General features: G+C 41.0%; 1 protein-coding gene across 1 annotated transcript in view; it reads right to left on the bottom strand.

The window, feature by feature from the left end:
* Positions 1 to 18,835, bottom strand: part of LOC125886329 (hemicentin-2-like) — a 131,198-nt gene that overhangs the window by 101,634 nt on the left and 10,729 nt on the right. Inside the window, exon 4 of the mRNA XM_049572443.1 lies at positions 18,477 to 18,731. Within this exon, the coding sequence (XP_049428400.1) occupies positions 18,477 to 18,731 (255 nt within the window). The remainder of the gene's footprint in view (positions 1 to 18,476; positions 18,732 to 18,835) is intronic.

Raw genomic sequence — 18,835 nt, 5'->3', positions numbered from 1 at the left:
ATGGGTATCTGTATCTGCAGCGTATTTCAATTGTTGATCCTTTCAAGGCACAGATCTGAGTAGAAGTGTAAGTCACTCCCCAGTCATACTGACCGGTAACACATATCACTGTAACACAGAGCACATCAGGAATCAAATCAAAATGAATACGTTAACAATCAGTAACAACACAAGCTGGATCATGCTACCAGAGTTATTAAATAAGTAGATCAGAGTTGTGTGAAAAAACTTCCCAGAGTGTTTTGCAGAACGGACCACAGAGTGAGCAAAGAGGAAACGCAAGAGAAGCATCAACTTTCTCAGAGCACGCCCAATACATAAGTGATCTTACAGGCTGATTAGGCCCCTGTGGTGAGCACAGGCCCCGCAAGAGTGCTTGAAAGGTCCCATATACAGAGCTGTGCAGCCGTAAGGTCACTACTCATGTTACGTAGGCTGTGAAAATTACACAAGCCCCGCTTCCACCCAATATCAACTATTCTTCTGTTTGCAGTGTATATGTAAATATTTTTTTGTTTGTTTGGGGGTTTTTTTGACAAGTAAGATGCTCTTTTAAGACATGTTGACTTTTTTTAATATGAATTTAACAAACCAAAAATATTCAGAAATCACCATTTATAGCTCACATTTCAGGTCTTGTTTGATGGATCCAAGATGAGACACTTTTTATGACAATAACTGCAGATAATTGGTCTGATAATTGAGAATTTTAAAGCTATTAAAGCTTACCTTTTCCACAAATTAAACAACAGCCTCCTTTCACATGTCCCATGTTTTCCCAGATTCCCCTCTTTTAATGTAATCAGGGACGTATAGGTTTCATCTCAACAGGGGATTTGGAGTGCATCAAAGAATTTCCTGTGCCTTTTCTGCATTGATTTATGGTGTAAATGTCCTTAATTTTGTAAAATTAAAGTCTTTTTTCATGTTTTCACTGATAAATGTACATGTTCTGAGGGAAATGTGTCTACATAAGACTATATAAAATAAAAACAATTAATGTATGGGCTGTCTCCACACTTGCACACAAAAGTAATATTTGTAATGTTTCTGGGAAGCTTTCCTTTCACACAACTCTGATCTGCTTATTTCCACATGTGACCTTCAGTCCCACATTTTCCCACATTCCCCTCTTTTAATGTGATGAATGTAACTGTAGATCTACAGTACCTGACACAGAGAGGAGGAAGACGACAAATCCTCTGGCTGCTGCAGTCAGACTCATAGCTGCTCCTCTCGTCTCTCTGTGTGAGACAATAAAACCTGTCAGTAGATAAAATAATGCTCACAGCAGGTAAACAGCATCAGTTACATCAATAAACTGTTTCTACTCACAGTGAAGAAGGGCGTCGTCTTCAAAGATGCCTCTCCTCTGTTGACAGTGAGCAGAAGTTAGATATCAGGCTGTTAAACGTCTACCTTTCCTTCCTCTTTGCATGATAATGCATAATGAGTCAATACCAGTCATTACTGACACCACAATGAACTCGAGGATTGTTGTATCAAACCTGTTTTGCTGCCAGCATCCCACTGACACCAGAGAAGAGAAATGGATACAGCAAAACAGACAGTTCACCTCTATGCGCACAAAATGATCTCACACAGTCTGCAGGTGTAGTGACGGAACGTAAACTGTGTGAGTCCTACATTTAAATTGGGTTAAAAGCACAAGAAACAAGTCACCTAATATTTGATAAAACACACAGACAAAATAATTTCAAAAACCTACCTGCATGTCTAGATACCATCTGTTGTTTTTTAATTTGGGTGACTGACTGACCCTTTAAAGCAGACAGTGGAGGGAGCACTCAGAGTGATGAAGCATAAAATTTTCTCTGATGATAATGCAAATGCATGATCTTACTATATAACGATGAAAACTCTGTGTCTGTGTGTCTGTTCCACGTTTTTCTCCTCACTGACTTGGTCAATCCATGTGAAATTTGGCACAGTGGTAGAGGGTCATGGGAGGATGCCAATGAAGCAATATTACATCAATTGGCCAAAGGGGGGCGCTATAGCAACTGATTGAAATGTCAAACTTTGAATGGGCATATCTCATGCCCCGTATGTCGTAGAGACATGAAACTTTGCACAGAGATGCCTCTCCTCATGAGGAACACATTTGCCTCAAGAACCCATAACTTCCGCTTATATAGATTTTCCGCCATTTTGAATTCTTTGAAAAACACTTCAAATGGATCTCTTCCTAGGAAGTTTGAGCGATCTGCATGAAACTGGGTGAACATAATCTAGGGACCAATATCTAAAGTTCCCTCTTGGCAAAAGTTGGAAAACTTACTAAAACTGAGCTCATTACATAAAGGTGTATAACATCTCAAGGGTTTCACCCATCACCACGCAACTTTGTAGGCATATGACCACACATAATCTGAGGGGACCCCTCCATTATTGACCCCATCAAACAAAATGGGGGCACTAGAGAGCTCATTTCTTATCTAGGCCTAACCGCCATATGGATTTTTACTAAACTTGGTAGATATGTAGAACAGGACGCCTCAAGGTGACTGGAGAAATTTAACTCTAATTGGCAACTGGGTGGCGCTATAACAACAGAAAAATGCTTCAAAATGGCTAAAATGCGACCGATCACTGTGGCTCCCCCTGTGGACCAATGTTAGGGTTTTTTCTAATTTTTGGTATGACTAAGTCATGGTATGGTATGCTGTAGTCAATGGGTATGGACCAGTGTGTAATATTTGATATTTCTGGGTGGAAGAGACTGTTAAGATAAATGATAGAGTGTGAGGTGAAATTGTATCTTTCATAAAGACACTCCCCCGGGAACGATAAGACATGGGCTCTCATCGCCATCTCCTGATGCAACAGCCCCTGAATAGTGTGTCAACGTCCATGACTTTATTCAGAAAAGGACACCCCATGTTTCTCCTTCCTGCTACACGCTCAGCGAGTGATCAGCCTCAGCCACTCAGCAGGTTTGCTTCACAGAGTATGTTGCCATAGTAACTGATTCAGAGTTACACTGAACTGGCTTTGTGAAACGTGAAACTCAGAGTCTCCCTTATCTCAGGCTCAACATACTCAAGTGTTTTCACTAATCCTGCTTTCTGAAATAGGGCCCAGAAGTGTTAACAATCAGTTAACAAAACGAGGTGGATCACACTGTGAATATGATTTGGATATTTGGATGAAAAGTAACATAGACAAGCTCAATTATTTTCAACTATAAACTTAAAATAAGAGGGAGAAAAGTAGGGTAATGGCCTGTTGGTGCCAAACCTGATCACTGTGAGCACCCCACTGACACAAAACTGTTCAAAAAGAGACAAGCAAATGTTTAGTCCTGTCACTTTTGTTTTAGCAATCAGTTCAGTATGACAAAAAAAACAAAAAAAAAAACAAAAAACATGTGACAGTTAGTTTGAGGCATCACTCGACACTTGTAGTGCGCGTTAAGAAAGGACAAGTGCAGGCAATTTGACTAGCTGAGTTGCAGGTGACGCCAGCGTCCTACTCGAGTCGAGCTCAGACCGGGCAGCTCAAACCGCTGCAACTTTTTGCTGCAATGTTCTACAACGGTTCCATCTCATTGCGAAGAGTGTTTCCAAACACTGACCCATCAGACCAAACAGAAGTCAGAGGGGCAAGGAAGAAAATCTTTTATTCTCTTGACTAATAATATCTAATATAGAAAACAAAAGTAATCAAATGCAGAATGCAAACAGGTACAGTAATATGACATACAACTGACAATTGAGTCATGAGGTGTGATGGTGATGCAGTGAACATTACAACCCAGTTACAAGCATAGTGGCATCTTTAATAGATATTTGACTGACTAGAGAACCAGGAGGTGATCGTTAAATTATTTAAAGGTCTGGCGTGTAACATTTAGGATGGTTTAGTGGCATCTAGCAGTGAGGACTGCAGACTGCAACCAGCTGAAACTTCTCCTGGTTAGAATTCCTTCAGTTTTCAGTTATCAGCAGAGGTCTCCTCCTCTCCACAACAAACAATGCAGGTGATTAAAACTCTGAATGAAACAGTTTCATATTAAAATCAGTGTTTCTCCGATGCTGTTTGACTCACCACAGACAGGCCACCAGCCCAGCTACTGCTAGTGTGTGCTCACCTTTTTTCTCTGATAACCTAAGAGCCAAATGTTCAGGAGGTTTTTACTGGGAGCTAAATTATCCGCAGACACCTGTTACCCTCCAAAACACACAGACTCAGTCATTTAAACTGTTAAAAACACTGAATAAAGCAGGCTTAAGTTGTGTTTTTCTGACACAAGTTGTCACGGAGGGGCTGCTTACTATGGTGGCCTGAGTGAAAATGCAAAAATGTGTTTGGTTTGTTCGTTCTGGGCGACTGTAGAAACATGGCACTGCAACATGGCGGATTCCGTGGACGAGGACCTGCTCCCTATGTAGATATAAACAGCTTACTCTAAGTCAACAAAAACACAATGATTCTTATTTTCAGGCGATTATACACCAAAGAAATTATATTATATTAAATTTCTGCCAATACATGTCCCTAAATTCTACACACTGGACCTTTAAAATAGGGCCAAAAATATAATATTCAATTATAGCTGCTGCGCAGCGATGGGTCGGGTCCGGGCATTTTTAGGCAATTCTGAGCAACAAGCAGAAGAATTGGAAGACATTTAGGAATTTAGCAACACAATCTGCCTTTTGCATCAGCTGAGGCTTGAACTCACAACCTCTGAGACTAAGAATCAATTTCTATCTCACTGAGCTAATTAGTCAGTGTCAATTCATGTGTAGCTTCACAAATTGACTAAGCCAGACGTTCAGGTTTAGCAGCTGTCCATGCATGGAAAAGCAGATTTCAAACCACTGTAAAAAATTCAGTTATCGAAACAAAAATCTGAAAATACACATATTGCATCTAGACAGCATGGAGATGTTGGTAATTTGTTTGTAACAATGATTGATTTGCTCCATAAGTGAAAAACTGATGTTTAAAATTGCCATTTTTACATTGACTCCAATTGTTCACATTAGAGCAAAATTCAAAATGCTGTCAAAAATTTGGTTTCTGAGATAAAATTCAGAAATTTGCCACACATCATCTACCATGACTCTAGAATTTTGTCTTTTTTTCATGAACATTGAAGATTTATTTAGCAAGAATTTGCATGTATATGTTTACAGTACCGTTTACAGTCAAACATTTTGATGCACTGTAGGCTCAATTTTTGATAAATTAAAAATCTGAGAAACATAGTTTTTGTAGGACAGTCTGAAGATGCTCTGTAGCAAGTCTGGTGTCAATTGAGCAAAAATTGTGGAGGATATAGGTTTAAGAAGTGTTACAGTTTTTGAAAAAAAAAACAGAGTGATGAACTTTATAATTTTTAATAGGTTTAAATGTACAAAAGTTTCTTCAGTATTGGGGCTACAGTTTGATGAAAGCTGTGAAGTTGTAGCATGTATGGTTGATTTGTTATGAATTTTCAAAGTTTTGAACTTTAGACGCTTGCTGTAGCGCCACCATCAGGACTATTGGCTTCAGTTTACAGTTGAAGATATCTGGTATGAGACTGGACCTTTGTGCAAAGTTTGGTAAGTTTTCACCCATGGGAAGTATGATTTCCTTGGAAGAAGAAAGAAGAAGAATATCTAGGATTACAATAGTGTCCTGGCCCTAACAAGAGAGGAATGTACCTGACGGGATATCAGAGTTGATTTGCTGTCAGTAACATGTAGCTCTTTATTGACATCTAGTGGCAGGAGGGTGGAACTACAACTAGAGCTGGAAATGTGTGTTCTACAGTAACCCAAGTTTTTTAAATGCAGATTCTACACAAGTTTATAAACATGGATTGCAATAGTGAATTTAAATTAATGAACTCTGGATGTGTAAATCAAAGTAACTAAACACTGACAATTGCTTTGACATTATGCTTTTTACTTTTAGTAAATATTACTTCCTGTTCGTCTGCTTGTATGCATGTTCATTTTTTTTACATGTTTGAAATAAATATCAAATATCAATATTTTTTTACATTTATTTAAAAAATATTTTAAGTGAGCATGTGCAATTACACTTTTTTTGGCCCCATGTCTTCTGGTTTTTGATTAATAACTTTGGATTGGTTACGAATTCACAAGTACAGTTTTAGCATCAGAAAGAGCTCATCAGAGTTTTTATTTAATGTATATACATTATTTTCATCCAAAATGCTCCTCTGGTTCTTCTGACCCCTTGATATACAGATGGACCAAAACCAAATCTTTTAAATAAATGACACATTTCATACATTGATATATTTCATATATCAAGATCCAGCAATGCCATCACCACTGCCAGATGCTAAACTGATGCAGCTCTTGACATCGTGTCAAAAATATCTCCACTTAATTTACATGAACTAAAAAGGAACCCCCCATCAAGCCACACTGCAGTCATCTTTGGAAGCAACTCTGAATCATTATACATCAGACTGAGATGGTGGCAGACCCAGGCTCCAGCTCTAGATAGTGGTACCTCTGGCTTTGATTGTGCATTCCAGGAAACACAGAGAGAGTGCCTGCAAGGACGCAGAAGACCAAATGAGAGCTTGAAGGCTTGTGAGGATTGGACTGACATTTGTCAGGTGACAACAGACACACGTTAGCAGGGATGGGCAGTATTTCTATTACTTGTATTTCAAAATGTATGGAAAAATCTCAGCACACCCAAAAACAGCAGGTGCGTAGGAGAGAGGCTGCAACCCCAAAATATATAAGAATCAAAAAAGGCCCCCGCACACTGTCTCACTCTCTTATTTTCATTTTATTTAAGCCACATTTCGGTCGGTGTGACCTTCATCAGGCATTTCAGCAAATGGATGAAATGGGTGGAGTAATTTTGTATTTAAAATACTCAAAATACTTTCTCCACGGATCAAAAAACAAAAATAATAGGCTACACATTCTTATAATATTGGATGTAACAATATTTTTTACTTCTTTTTATATATATATAGGATGAGTATGCTACAAATGAATTGCCTCACATGGGATCAGTAAAGTTGTCTTGAATCAATAAATAATATTTTAGGGTAGCCTACATGTCCCTAGCTTTTTTTTCTTTTTCATTTGAAAAAAGTTCAACACAGGGCTCCAAAGGCTCCAAGTCAGACAGCAAACAAGTGAACTAGCTACAGTAGCTACAGTATCTTGTTGCTGTTTAGCCAGACCGTTGGTGGACAGTTTACAGCACAGCTGGACTAGACTTGCCAGGCATGCTGCTCACGTGGATGGACCCACACTACCAGTGCTGCTCACGTCTTCCAAGTTCAACAGATTGTCTGTCAAGCCTATTGTATAAATACATGGTGATGATAGTTATAATATCAAGCTAGTGATGCTTATGCTAACTGTCTAGGTTAGTGCACTACTCATGGTCAGTATTTGCAGTATGCAAATTTTGAGCATTTTTGGTCAAGGACTTTTTGAGTTATTCACAAAAAGATTTGGATCGGTTAGTAGGTTCGTCCATAGGTGGTTAGTGCCACCTATGGACGAATCGTGGGCATTCTTTCTGGTATAGTTACTCATGGTCTCTAGTTGTAGTATGCACATTTTGAGCATTTTTGGTCAAGGACTTTTTGAGTTATTCACGAAAAGCTTTGTGGACCGACCGACCGACCGACCGACCGACCGACAGACAGACAGACAGACCTATAGAGCTGCGGGTCACTGCTAAAAAGAAAAAGAAAAAAAGGATTTTCTGTATTTGAAAATACAAAAAACATGTATTTTATTTTGATACATTTATTTGAGGGGTATTTTGTATTTTGTATCAAAATACATTTTGATGTATTTTTGCCCATCTCTGCATGTTAGATAAATCATAGTGTCGATTGCACTAAATCACGAAAACGTGTTTGTTAAAGCTGTGCTGTACTGGGTGAAAAACACAAAGTGAACGCAGATGCATGATCTGTTCAAATCATTATGCAGATTTAAATTTGCTTGAAAAAAATAATGTCTATATATGTGTACAAAAAAGATACAAAAAAATGATAGTAGATTATAGATTCTGGTGTCCATGGTTTTCAGGGGGCTGCTGACCCTGGGGCTTTACTGCCACTGTTAAATTTGACAGTACTGTACTCCACGCTGTCCACCTTCTCCCTCTTGCGTATTTGGAGGTGAGCTGGTATGGTATTAGAGTAGAGAGGATCTGCTTGTTTCTTCGAGAAGTTGATTCTGGCATAGTGAATGTTATCCTCCTGCTCTGCTGGTTGTTTCTATAGATATAAGACAAATATGGTTACTTGTAAATTTGTGCAGACGATCCTGTGACAAACAGAAGTCACAATAACTGACAGTTACAGAGATAGAAAGAAAGGAAAAGATCTTTGGCAGAACGCTCAAAAAATCTTTGATCAGGTTTCCTAGTAGCTCCATTATGTGTTCTTCCTCCAGTCACATAACAAATGGAATAAATCAGAATCTGGTTACCTGTAAAAACAAATACTGCCATTTTGTTTTGTTTTTTAAATTGTAAATATTACATTGGTCTGCAGGGCACTATGTTTCACACGTTTTAAGTCACAAATTAAACTACGAAGAATAAAAATGAATAAAATGTGACTAAAGCCAGTTTTGTTTAAAGCCTGAGACTACATCCTAAATGGCTGCCAAAGTTAATCAATCAATCAATCAATTAATCAATCAAATTTTATTATATAGCACTTTTCAAATCAAATCAATGTCATTCAAAGTGGTTTACATTTTGATTGAAAATTACAGAGAATAAAAAAGTAAAATCAGAAAAAGGACTGGGAAACTAATGCACAGTGTATCATACAATAATAATTTAAAAGATTGATAGAAGATAAAAACAAGATCAAAACTACTGTGCTGCTACTAAAAAAAATGGAAAAAATAAAATATTTAAAATAACATGCAGGATAAAATAGAAAATAAAAGTCAGGAGAATAGCAATAAAAAAAAAGAGAAAAATAAAAAAATAGCAATAAGACAAATACAGATAAAAAGTAATAAATAGAATAATTATAAACCAATAAAACTAACGTAGGACACTACATAAAAGCCAAACTAAAGAGATGGGTTTTTAGCCTACATTTAAAAGTGTCAAAGTTTCTGACACCTCTCAGATCCTCCGGCAGGTTGTTCCACAGTTTTGGAGCATAGTGGCTGAAAGCAGCATCACCAAATTTATGTTTTACTCTGTGAGACAGTTAAAAGAGAGGAGCCAGAGGATCTGAGGGGCCTTCCTGGTTCATAAAATAAAAGCATCTCTGAGATATAGTCTGGTGCAAGCCCATGCAGTGCCTTAAAAAAGAAAAGAACTTTAAAATCAATATGAAAACTAACAGGCAGCCAGTGCAGGGATTTTAAAATAGGTGTAATGTGTGCTCTCCTTCTGGTCTGAGTGAGAACTCGTGCTGCAGAGTTTTGAATCAGTTGCAGCTGATTAATTGTATTCTTGGGTAGACCAGAAAGGAGAGCATTACAGTAGTCTAGCCTGCTAGTTATAAAAGCGTGCATTAGTCTCTCCGTGTTGGTCAGAGAGAGAAACGGCCTCACTTTGGAAATTTTTTTTTTAATGTTAAAAAGCTGTTTTTTGTGACACAGCGTATATGTGGCTTAAAATTAAGATCAGAGTCAAATGTTACTCCTAGATTTCTTGCCTCTTGACCTGGGTTTAGACCAAATGTATTTAGTTTAGAGGTCAGTTTCTCTCTCTGAACCTTTGAACCAGTGATCAGTACTTCTGTCTTGTCCTGGTTAAGCTGTAAAACGTCTGTGACATCCAGGCCTTAATATCTAAAATGCAGTTAAAAAGTGAGTCAATTGGTCCAGTGTCATCAGGACACACGGCCACGTAAAGCTGAGTGTCATCAGCATAAAGTGAAGTTAACACTGACTACAAGTTCACTTTTACAGCTGTGTGAGCTGTGTGAAATGTGGAGTGCTCCTTTGTACAGTGATCTCACCTGTGCACTGTTATCTGGTTTTCCTGGAGGCTGAGCTGGTTGTTTAGAGGCACTCTTTTTCCTGGTTGGAAGAAAGATTGAAAAATAAATTAACCGAAGAACTGAACGTACGTTATGACTCGTGAATTTTCAGTGTTTCAATAAACATTGATTTTTTGCTCACCTGATGCACAGCAACACAAAGATGAGTATGCCACAGACTGACAAAGCACTTAAAGTACCAGCCATTATTAGTTTACATTCTTCTGTGAAGTAGGAATCTAATAAAAACAGGGGGGTGATATGATGATTGCTCCCACTGGTCTCATAGGAGAAAAAAAAGGCAAATAAGAAATCATAAGAAAGAACTTCAAGAGTGCAGATGCAATCGTAAAACTTACCTGCCACAACAGTCAGATGTATGGTGAAGCGATGACGTCCTCTGCTGTTCTGGGCTTCACAGTAATAATTCCCACTGTGTTCAGCTCTGAAGTCAGTGATGACGAGGATCTGTCCTGATGCTTTTGGTGAGTCTTCATTCTCCTTGTACCAGGTGTACTTAGCTGCTGGGTTAGCATCACTGCTACAGATCAGGTTCATTGTACTGCCCTCCACTATCTCAGCAGAGGGACACACTGCCACAGCGGGAAGCTTTGGAGCATCTGAAGGAAAGTATTTAGAGAATTATTTTAATTACAACAATCAACCGCAACTTTCAAACCACTGACAGGTGATGTTAGTTACACAGGTAATTCTTGTTACAGTCAAATATTATTTTTTAAGATTAATTTTTGGCTTTTGCCTTTACTTGACAGGACAACTTGAACATGAAAAGGGGACAGAGAATCATGCGATGACATGCTGCAAACGGCCACGGGCTGAGGTCAAATCTGTGGCCCCTGTGGCAAGGACATCGCCTTTGCACATGAGATGCCTGCCCTACTTGATGAGCTACTGGGCACCCACAATATTCTGTTTGGAAACTTTGGGTCCTGGAGTTCATGTTGATGCCACTTGACGCGCTCCACCCACCCAAACACCACTGCAGACAAAGTGCACCCCCTCATGGCAGCAGCACTTCCCAACACCATCAGGACAATGCACCAAGCCACACCACAAAACTGCTCAGGAATGACCCAAGGAACATGACAAAGAGTTTAAGGCACTGATTTGGCCTCCAAAGTCACCAGATTCCAATCTGATCAAGCATCAGTGTCTGGGATGTGCCGGTACCACACCTCACAGCATGCAGGTCTCAAAGGATCTACTGCTATTGCCCTGGTGCCAGACACCCAATAACCCCCCCCAGAGGTCCTGTGTCCATGCCTCGACAGGTACGACGGATCAGAGTCTGCCCTGATTGGGACCTGGAGAATTTGGAAGCCATGTTTGTGCCTTGAGGTCTCTATCATATTCTTTGTTTCGTCCCTGAGCATTTCTGCAGTGTGGCATTGAGCACTGTCCTGCTGCTGATGCTGTCATGGTGTGCTGTTGCTGTGAGGGGGGGAACTTGGTCTGCAACAGGGTTTGGATGGGTGGTGCATGTCATATGGCATCCACATGAATGCATGGACCCATGGTTTCCCAGCAGAATACTGCACAGGAACGAAATGATCATTGTTATTTATTTTACCTGTCAATAGTTTTAATGTTGTGGCTGATCATTAAATATTAGCATGCGTGATATAGGCAGACTTTTTGCATCACAAGGAATACAGTAGACTTGTTAATCACATGACTTACACTGCACATCTAAATACAGAGATGGAGAGTTGATCTCTCCATACTGATTCTCAGACTTGCAGTGGTAGATCCCTCTGTCCTCAGAGCTGATGGAGCTGAACTGATAGATGCCTTCTGGTCCATGATTCAGTGTTTGGTTCTCCTTGTACCAGGTATAGTTAGCTGCTGGGTTAGCATCACTGCTACAGGTCAGATTCACTGAACTGCCCTCCACTGTCTCAGCAGAGGGACTCACTGACACAGAGGGAAGCTTTGGAGCATCTGGAGGAGATGTGGGAACATCAATTTACTATAAAAGCAGGATGCGTTGCTTTAGTGCCACACATATTTAAACAGTTATGTCACAACAGCAGCAAGCAGCAGGGCAAATCTGGATGTCAATAGTGACTTGTACTGTCCCTCATGCATCTAACACAGCTACTCAGAAGTGCAGCCACATACTGCCTCACAAACTCAAGCGTTTTATGTCTGTTGGGCGTACGCCTGAAGGCATGGAAGGATTTGGGCCTGCAGGACACAGGCCCAGAGGCCCATAGTGTCAGTGGTCCCCTTGGCCTGCACTTGCAAAATGTCACACGAGGACACACGTGCTGACCAGGGGGAGACTCAAAATGACCACAAAGAAACATGAAACAACTACAAAGAGACACAATAAACAGAGAATCAAACCAACAACAGAGGCTTAACAAAGTGTGTCTTGCTCCTGTGTAAGAGAGGTGTTGGGGACTTCTGCATGTCTGCACCCAGGGGCTCATTGTCTCACAATCTGTCCACACCTGGAGGAAATCATGATTTTGGTCTTACTGTATGTGTGCATGGTTGAGTGTGTGTTTCCGTCTGTTGTGGCTGGATGATTTAGGACCTCTTGGGTTTGCAGTGATTCACAATAGCTGAAAATCCTGTTTTATTGACTGTTTTATTGCATCATTAGTGCTGACTCCTCACTCCTCCTCACTGGAAGATAGGGGCCATAATTTTTTATGGAATTCGGCTCGGCTGAAACAACCAGCTGTAATGTCTGATGCAGGCCACATTTTGGCCTTTGTCATGGCTCAAACTCTGATATCCCTAGAAAAGTTTGGACTTATTTGAACAATTACATGAACAAAAATTAATTACATACCCGCTATGTTATGATCCACTGAAGTTAGGCATTTTATGAGATGACTCCCCATATTTATCCTCACCTCCATCTTAACTGTAAGGGAGCCAGGAGGGACTGTTTCAGAGGCACATTGTTTTGCCTGCCCCATTTTGTGCATTTCATTTTATCTGTATTTGCATTTCATTATTTTTGTTCTTCCATCCATCAATTTTCTAACCACTTTTCCTGTTGAGGGTCGCAGGGGGGCTGGAGCCTATCCCAGCTGTCATTGGGTGAGAGGCAGGGTTCACCCTGGACAGGTCACCAGACTATCACAGGGCTGACACATAGAGACAGACAACCATTCACACTCACATTCACACCTACGGACAATTTAGTGTCACCAATTAACCTGCATGTCTTTGGACTGTGGGAGGAAGCTGGAGCACCTGGAGGAAAGCCACGCTGACACAGAGAGAACATGCAAACTCTGTACAGAAGGGCTCCCCCACCCGGATCGAACCAGAACTATTTTTGTTCTTTGTTATCATTGTTGTTTGTCGTTATCTTTTATTAAGTACTGACTGTCTCATCTGGTTTTGTAAAAAGTCCTTTGGTGACTTGAAAGGCACTGTTATAAATAAAATTATTAATATTATTTGGTTATTTTTCCTTGATATCTGTGCTTCTACTATAACTAAGTAGGTAGGCAGTTAAATGCTTTATTTTGTCTATTTAAAGCAGCTGTGCGGAACTTTTCATTTTCGTTGATTATAGCGCCCCTTTGGTCAAAGTGGTATGACACCCACAGCCTGGTGTCGTAAAATCTCGACTGCAACCGGCAATTACCGCATGCATTTGTTTTGGAGAGCGAGAGGATTAACTAACGTCAGGTCAGTCCAAGTAATTAGTGGAAACAGCAAAATTACACAGTAAATTCTCCTGTCGTGTTTCTGTTAACAAGTCATCTGCTGAGTCCGCATTATTATCTGAGAAGAATATGCCGACGATTTGGGAGTTATGCCCTTTCTCTATCATTTTCATATGTCCAGTGGCTGGGTCTCAGCGGTTAGCATGGCGGTTATAGGGGGTCAGTACATCTTGCGCGGAGGGATACACCGGTGAGCAACAGCTGCAGCTGGCTCTGAGACAGGTACGCTAGGTCACTCGGTAAAAGCAAACAAAGAGACGACATGGACGATATTACTCACCCGACTGAAAGCTGTCCATCAGCTCCTGCAGGCCTGGGGCGTTATTTCCAGTTCATCTTAGGAACATGAAAAAAAGTTTCAATCACGCCAGGATTAGTGATTGCTGCAAAGTTTTCACTCCTTGTGATACACTCTCTGCGGCGCTTTTCCTCCTGATGATATATCTCCCCAACAATGGTAGCACTGAGTCCCATTCTGTGCAGCAAAATGGGAGCGGAGGATTCAGCCTCTCTTCTCGCCCACTCAGCATCCAACACCTGGAGTTCCTCATCTGTATGCTCCGGCTCAAACAGGTATGGCTCTGGATCTGTGTCCGCTACAAGAAACTCTTCAAAATCGCGTTCAAAGTCGTCCATTGCAGCTACTATAGTCCGGAGATATTGCTAGGCTAAATAAACAGCTGAGCTCTGTTTACAGGCTACGTCTGTGCCTGCTCACCGGTGTATCCCTCCGCGGATCACAGCGCAGGACGTACTGACCCCCTATAAGCGCAGTGCTAAACGCTGAGACCCAGCCACTGGACGTACAGACACAAAAAAGATATCGATCATGTTGTCTCAATGTAAAAATGATAGAAGAGGGCATAACTCCCAAATCGTCGGAGTATTCTTTTATGTGAAGATACACAGTGAAGACATAACATAATGCTAACACAGCAAAGCTGTTACCTGCAGCCTTCGCTTGCAAAGCTTAGGCTACTAACGTTAGGTCAGTCCAAGTAATTAGTGGAGACATGCTAACATGCTAACATTACACACAAATTAGTAGTAAAGTAAGACCTGTTCATAAATGTTCTGGTGTAGCTCTGAATTTCTTATAAACTGAGGACAACTGCCTGCTGTATATTTGTGTTCACGGTCACAGTCACAGATAATTTTAGATGATGCTCCTTCGTTATCCGCCATGACATCAAAAGTACAACCAAGTCCTCATAGATACATCTCTGGTAAAACTGTTTGGTGTTATGTGTTCAGCAATGCCCATTGCGTACTGCTTACTCGAAGAACACTGTAAACACGGCTCCTTCTTCTGTGGTTTAATCGCTGCGGGCCGCTGTGGGCGAGCAGAATCACTTCCGCCTCCGGTGCCGTATTCTGGTTTGCTGACTTCCGCTGTGTGTCTGACCCGAACAAGGCTACGCTAAATAGCCATATAGAGAAAGGCTTTTTTGTTGCTGTTGAGTTCAAATAAATATGCGGATCTTCAAAGTGGGGTGATACGAACTAGGGACAGTTTTATTAATGGTAAAAAGTTCCGCACAGCTGCTTTAAATTGTGTTTGACGATATATCCTACTTTGTTGAACAGTAGCCTACAGACAAGTTAATACCATTTAAAGTCTATGAATGACGTGTCAAAAAATTTCTAGCTGTTTTAGTTAAAAATACATTTGTCCACAGAACTATATTTCCCATACATATCTGTTAGCAAGTAAACTATTTGCTATGTGTAATATTTTTTTTTTTAAATAAGGTTTTTACTCACATTTCACGTCAATAAAGTATTCAGTCATCCTCCTCCCCAGCTCATTCTCAGCTGCACAGTAATACAGTCCAGAGTCGGAGGACTGGATGGAGCTGAAGACAAGCACTTCACTGAGAGTATACAGGTATGTTTCATTCTTGTACCAGGTATAGTTAGCTGCTGGGTTAGCATCACTGCTACAGGTCAGGTTCACTGAACTGCCCTCCATTATATCGCCAGATTGACTCACAGACACAGAGGGAAGCTTTGGAGCATCTGAGGGAAAGTATTTAGGGAAATATTCTAATTACAATAATCAACCGCAACTTTCAAACCACTGACAGGTGATGTTAGTTACACAGGTAATTCTTGTTACAGTCAAATATTATTTTTTAAGATTAATTTTTGGCTTTTGCCTTTACTTGACAGGACAGTTTGAACATGAAAAGGGGAGAGAGAATCATGCGATGACATGCTGCAAACGGCCACGGGCTGAGGTCGAATCTGTGGCCCCTGTGGCAAGGACATCGCCTTTGCACATGAGATGCCTGCCCTACTTGATGAGCTACTGGGCGCCCACAATATTCTGTTTAGAAACTTTGGGTCCTGGAGTTCATGTTGATGCCACTTGACGCGCTCCACCCACCCAAACACCACTGCAGACAAAGTGCACCCCCTCATGGCAGCAGCACTTCCCGACACCATCAGGACAATGCACCAAGCCACACCACAAAACTGCTCAGGAATGACCCAAGGAACATGACAAAGAGTTTAAGGCACTGATTTGGCCTCCAAAGTCACCAGATTCCAATCTGATCAAGCATCAGTGTCTGGGATGTGCCGGTACCACACCTCACAGCATGCAGGTCTCAAAGGATCTACTGCTATTGCCCTGATGCCAGACACCCAATAATCCCCCCCCCCCCCAGAGGTCCTGTGTCCATGCCTCGACAGGTACGACGGATCAGAGTCTGCCCTTATTGGGACCTGGAGAATTTGGAAGCCATGTTTGTGCCTTGAGGTCTCTATCATATTCTTTGTTTCGTCCCTGAGCATTTCTGCAGTGTGGCATTGAGCACTGTCCTGCTGCTGATGCCGTCATGGTGTGCTGTTGCTGTGAGGGGGGGAAACGTGGTCTGCAACAGGGTTTGGATGGGTGGTGCATGTCATATGGCATCCACATGAATGCATGGACCCATGGTTTCCCAGCAGAATACTGCACAGGAACGAAATGATCATTGTTATTTATTTTACCTGTCAATAGTTTTAATGTTGTGGCTGATCATTAAATATTAGCATGCATGATATAGGCAGACTTTTTGCATCACAAGGAATACAGTAGACTTGTTAATCACATGACTTACACTGCACATCTAAATACAGAGACGGAGAGTTGATCTCTCCATACTGATTCTCAGACTTGCAGTGGTAGATCCCTCTGTCCTCAGAGCTGATGGAGCTGAACTGATAGATGCCTTCTGGTCCTTGAAGCAGTGTTTGGTTGTTCTTGTACCAGGTATAGTTAGCTGCTGGGTTAGCATCACTGCTACAGGTCAGAGTCACTGAACTGCCCTCCACTATCTCAGCAGAGGGACTCACTGACACAGAGGGAAGCTTTGGAGCATCTGGAGGAGATGTGGGAACATCAATTTACTATAAAAGCAGGATGCGTTGCTTTAGTGCCACACATATTTAAACACTTATGTCACAACAGCAACAAGCAGCAGGGCAAATCTGGATGTCAACAGTGACTTGTACTGTCCCTCATGCATGTAACACAGCTACTCAGAAGTGCAGGAAGAAGTGAGGAAATCATGCTTTTGGTCTTACTGTATGTGTGCATGGTTGAGTGTGTGTTTCCGTCTGTTGTGGCTGGATGATTTAGGACCTCTTGGGTTTGCAGTGATTCACAATAGCTGAAAATCCTGTTTTATTGACTGTTTTATTGCATCATTAGTGCTGACTCCTCACTCCTCCTCACTGGAAGATAGGGGCCATAATTTTTATGGAATTTGGCTCGGCTGAAACAACCAGCTGTACTGTCTGACGCAGGCCACATTTTGGCCTTTGTCATGGCTCAAACTCTGATATCCATAGAAAAGTTTGGACTTATTTGAACAATTACATGAACAAAAATTAATTACATACCCGCTATGTTATGATCCACTGAAGTTAGGCATTTTATGAGATGACTCCCCATATTTATCCTCACCTCCATCTTAACTGTAAGGGAGCCAGGAGGGACTGTTTCAGAGGCACATTGTTTTGCCTGCCCCATTTTGTGGATTTCATTTTATCTGTATTTGCATTTCATTATTTTTGTTCTTCCATCCATCAATTTTCTAACCACTTTTCCTGTTGAGGGTTGCAAGGGGGCTGGAGCCTATCCCAGCTGTCATTGGGTGAGAGGCAGGGTTCACCCTGGACAGGTCACCAGACTATCACAGGGCTGACACATAGAGACAGACAACCATTCACACTCACATTCACACCTACGGACAATTTAGTGTCACCAATTAACCTGCATGTCTTTGGACTGTGGGAGGAAGCTGGAGCACCTGGAGGAAACCTACACTGACACAGAGAGAACATGCAAACTCCGCACAGAAGGGCTCCCGCACCCTGGATTGAACCAGGAACTATTTTTGTTCCTTATTATCATTGTTGTTTGTCGTTATCTTTTATTATGTACTGACTGTCTCATCTGGTTTTGTAAAAAGTCCTTTGGTGACTTGAAAGGCGCTCTTATAAATAAAATTATTAATATCATTTGGTTATTTTTCCTTGATATTTGTGCTTCTACCATAACTAAGTAGGCAGGTAGTTAAATGCTTTATTTTGTCTATTTAAATTGTGTTTAACGATACATCCTACTTTGTTGAACAGTAGCCTACAGACAAGTTAATACCATTTGAAGTCCAGCTATGAATGACATGTGTCAAAGATTTCTAGCTGTGTTTTAGTTAACAATCAACAAACTATCTGCTATGTGTAATATTTTTTTTTTTTAAAATAAGGTTTTTACTCACATTTCACGTCAATAAAGTATTCAGTCATCCTTCTCCCCAGCTCATTCTCAGCTGCACAGTAATACAGTCCAGAGTCGGAGGACTGGATGGAGCTGAAGACGAGCACTTCACTGAGAGTATACAGGTATGTTTCATTCTTGTACCAGGTGTAAGTAGCTGCTGGGTTAGCATCACCGCTACAGGTCAGGTTCACTGAACTGCCCTCCATTATATCGCCAGAGGGACTCACTGACACGGAGGGAAACTTTAGAGCATCTGGAAGAAAAAACATCCATGTTTAAAAGATGAGCACAATCTTTTACAGTGGAAGCTCACGTATAAATGACCAACAGTTTGCATAAAGGTTGACTGACCAAAAA

Source organism: Epinephelus fuscoguttatus, linkage group LG3 (assembly GCF_011397635.1).
Source record: "Epinephelus fuscoguttatus linkage group LG3, E.fuscoguttatus.final_Chr_v1".
NCBI lineage: Eukaryota > Metazoa > Chordata > Actinopteri > Perciformes > Serranidae > Epinephelus > Epinephelus fuscoguttatus.
Note: the sequence above shows the minus strand (reverse complement) of the source record. Positions and strands in the feature narration are given on the sequence as shown.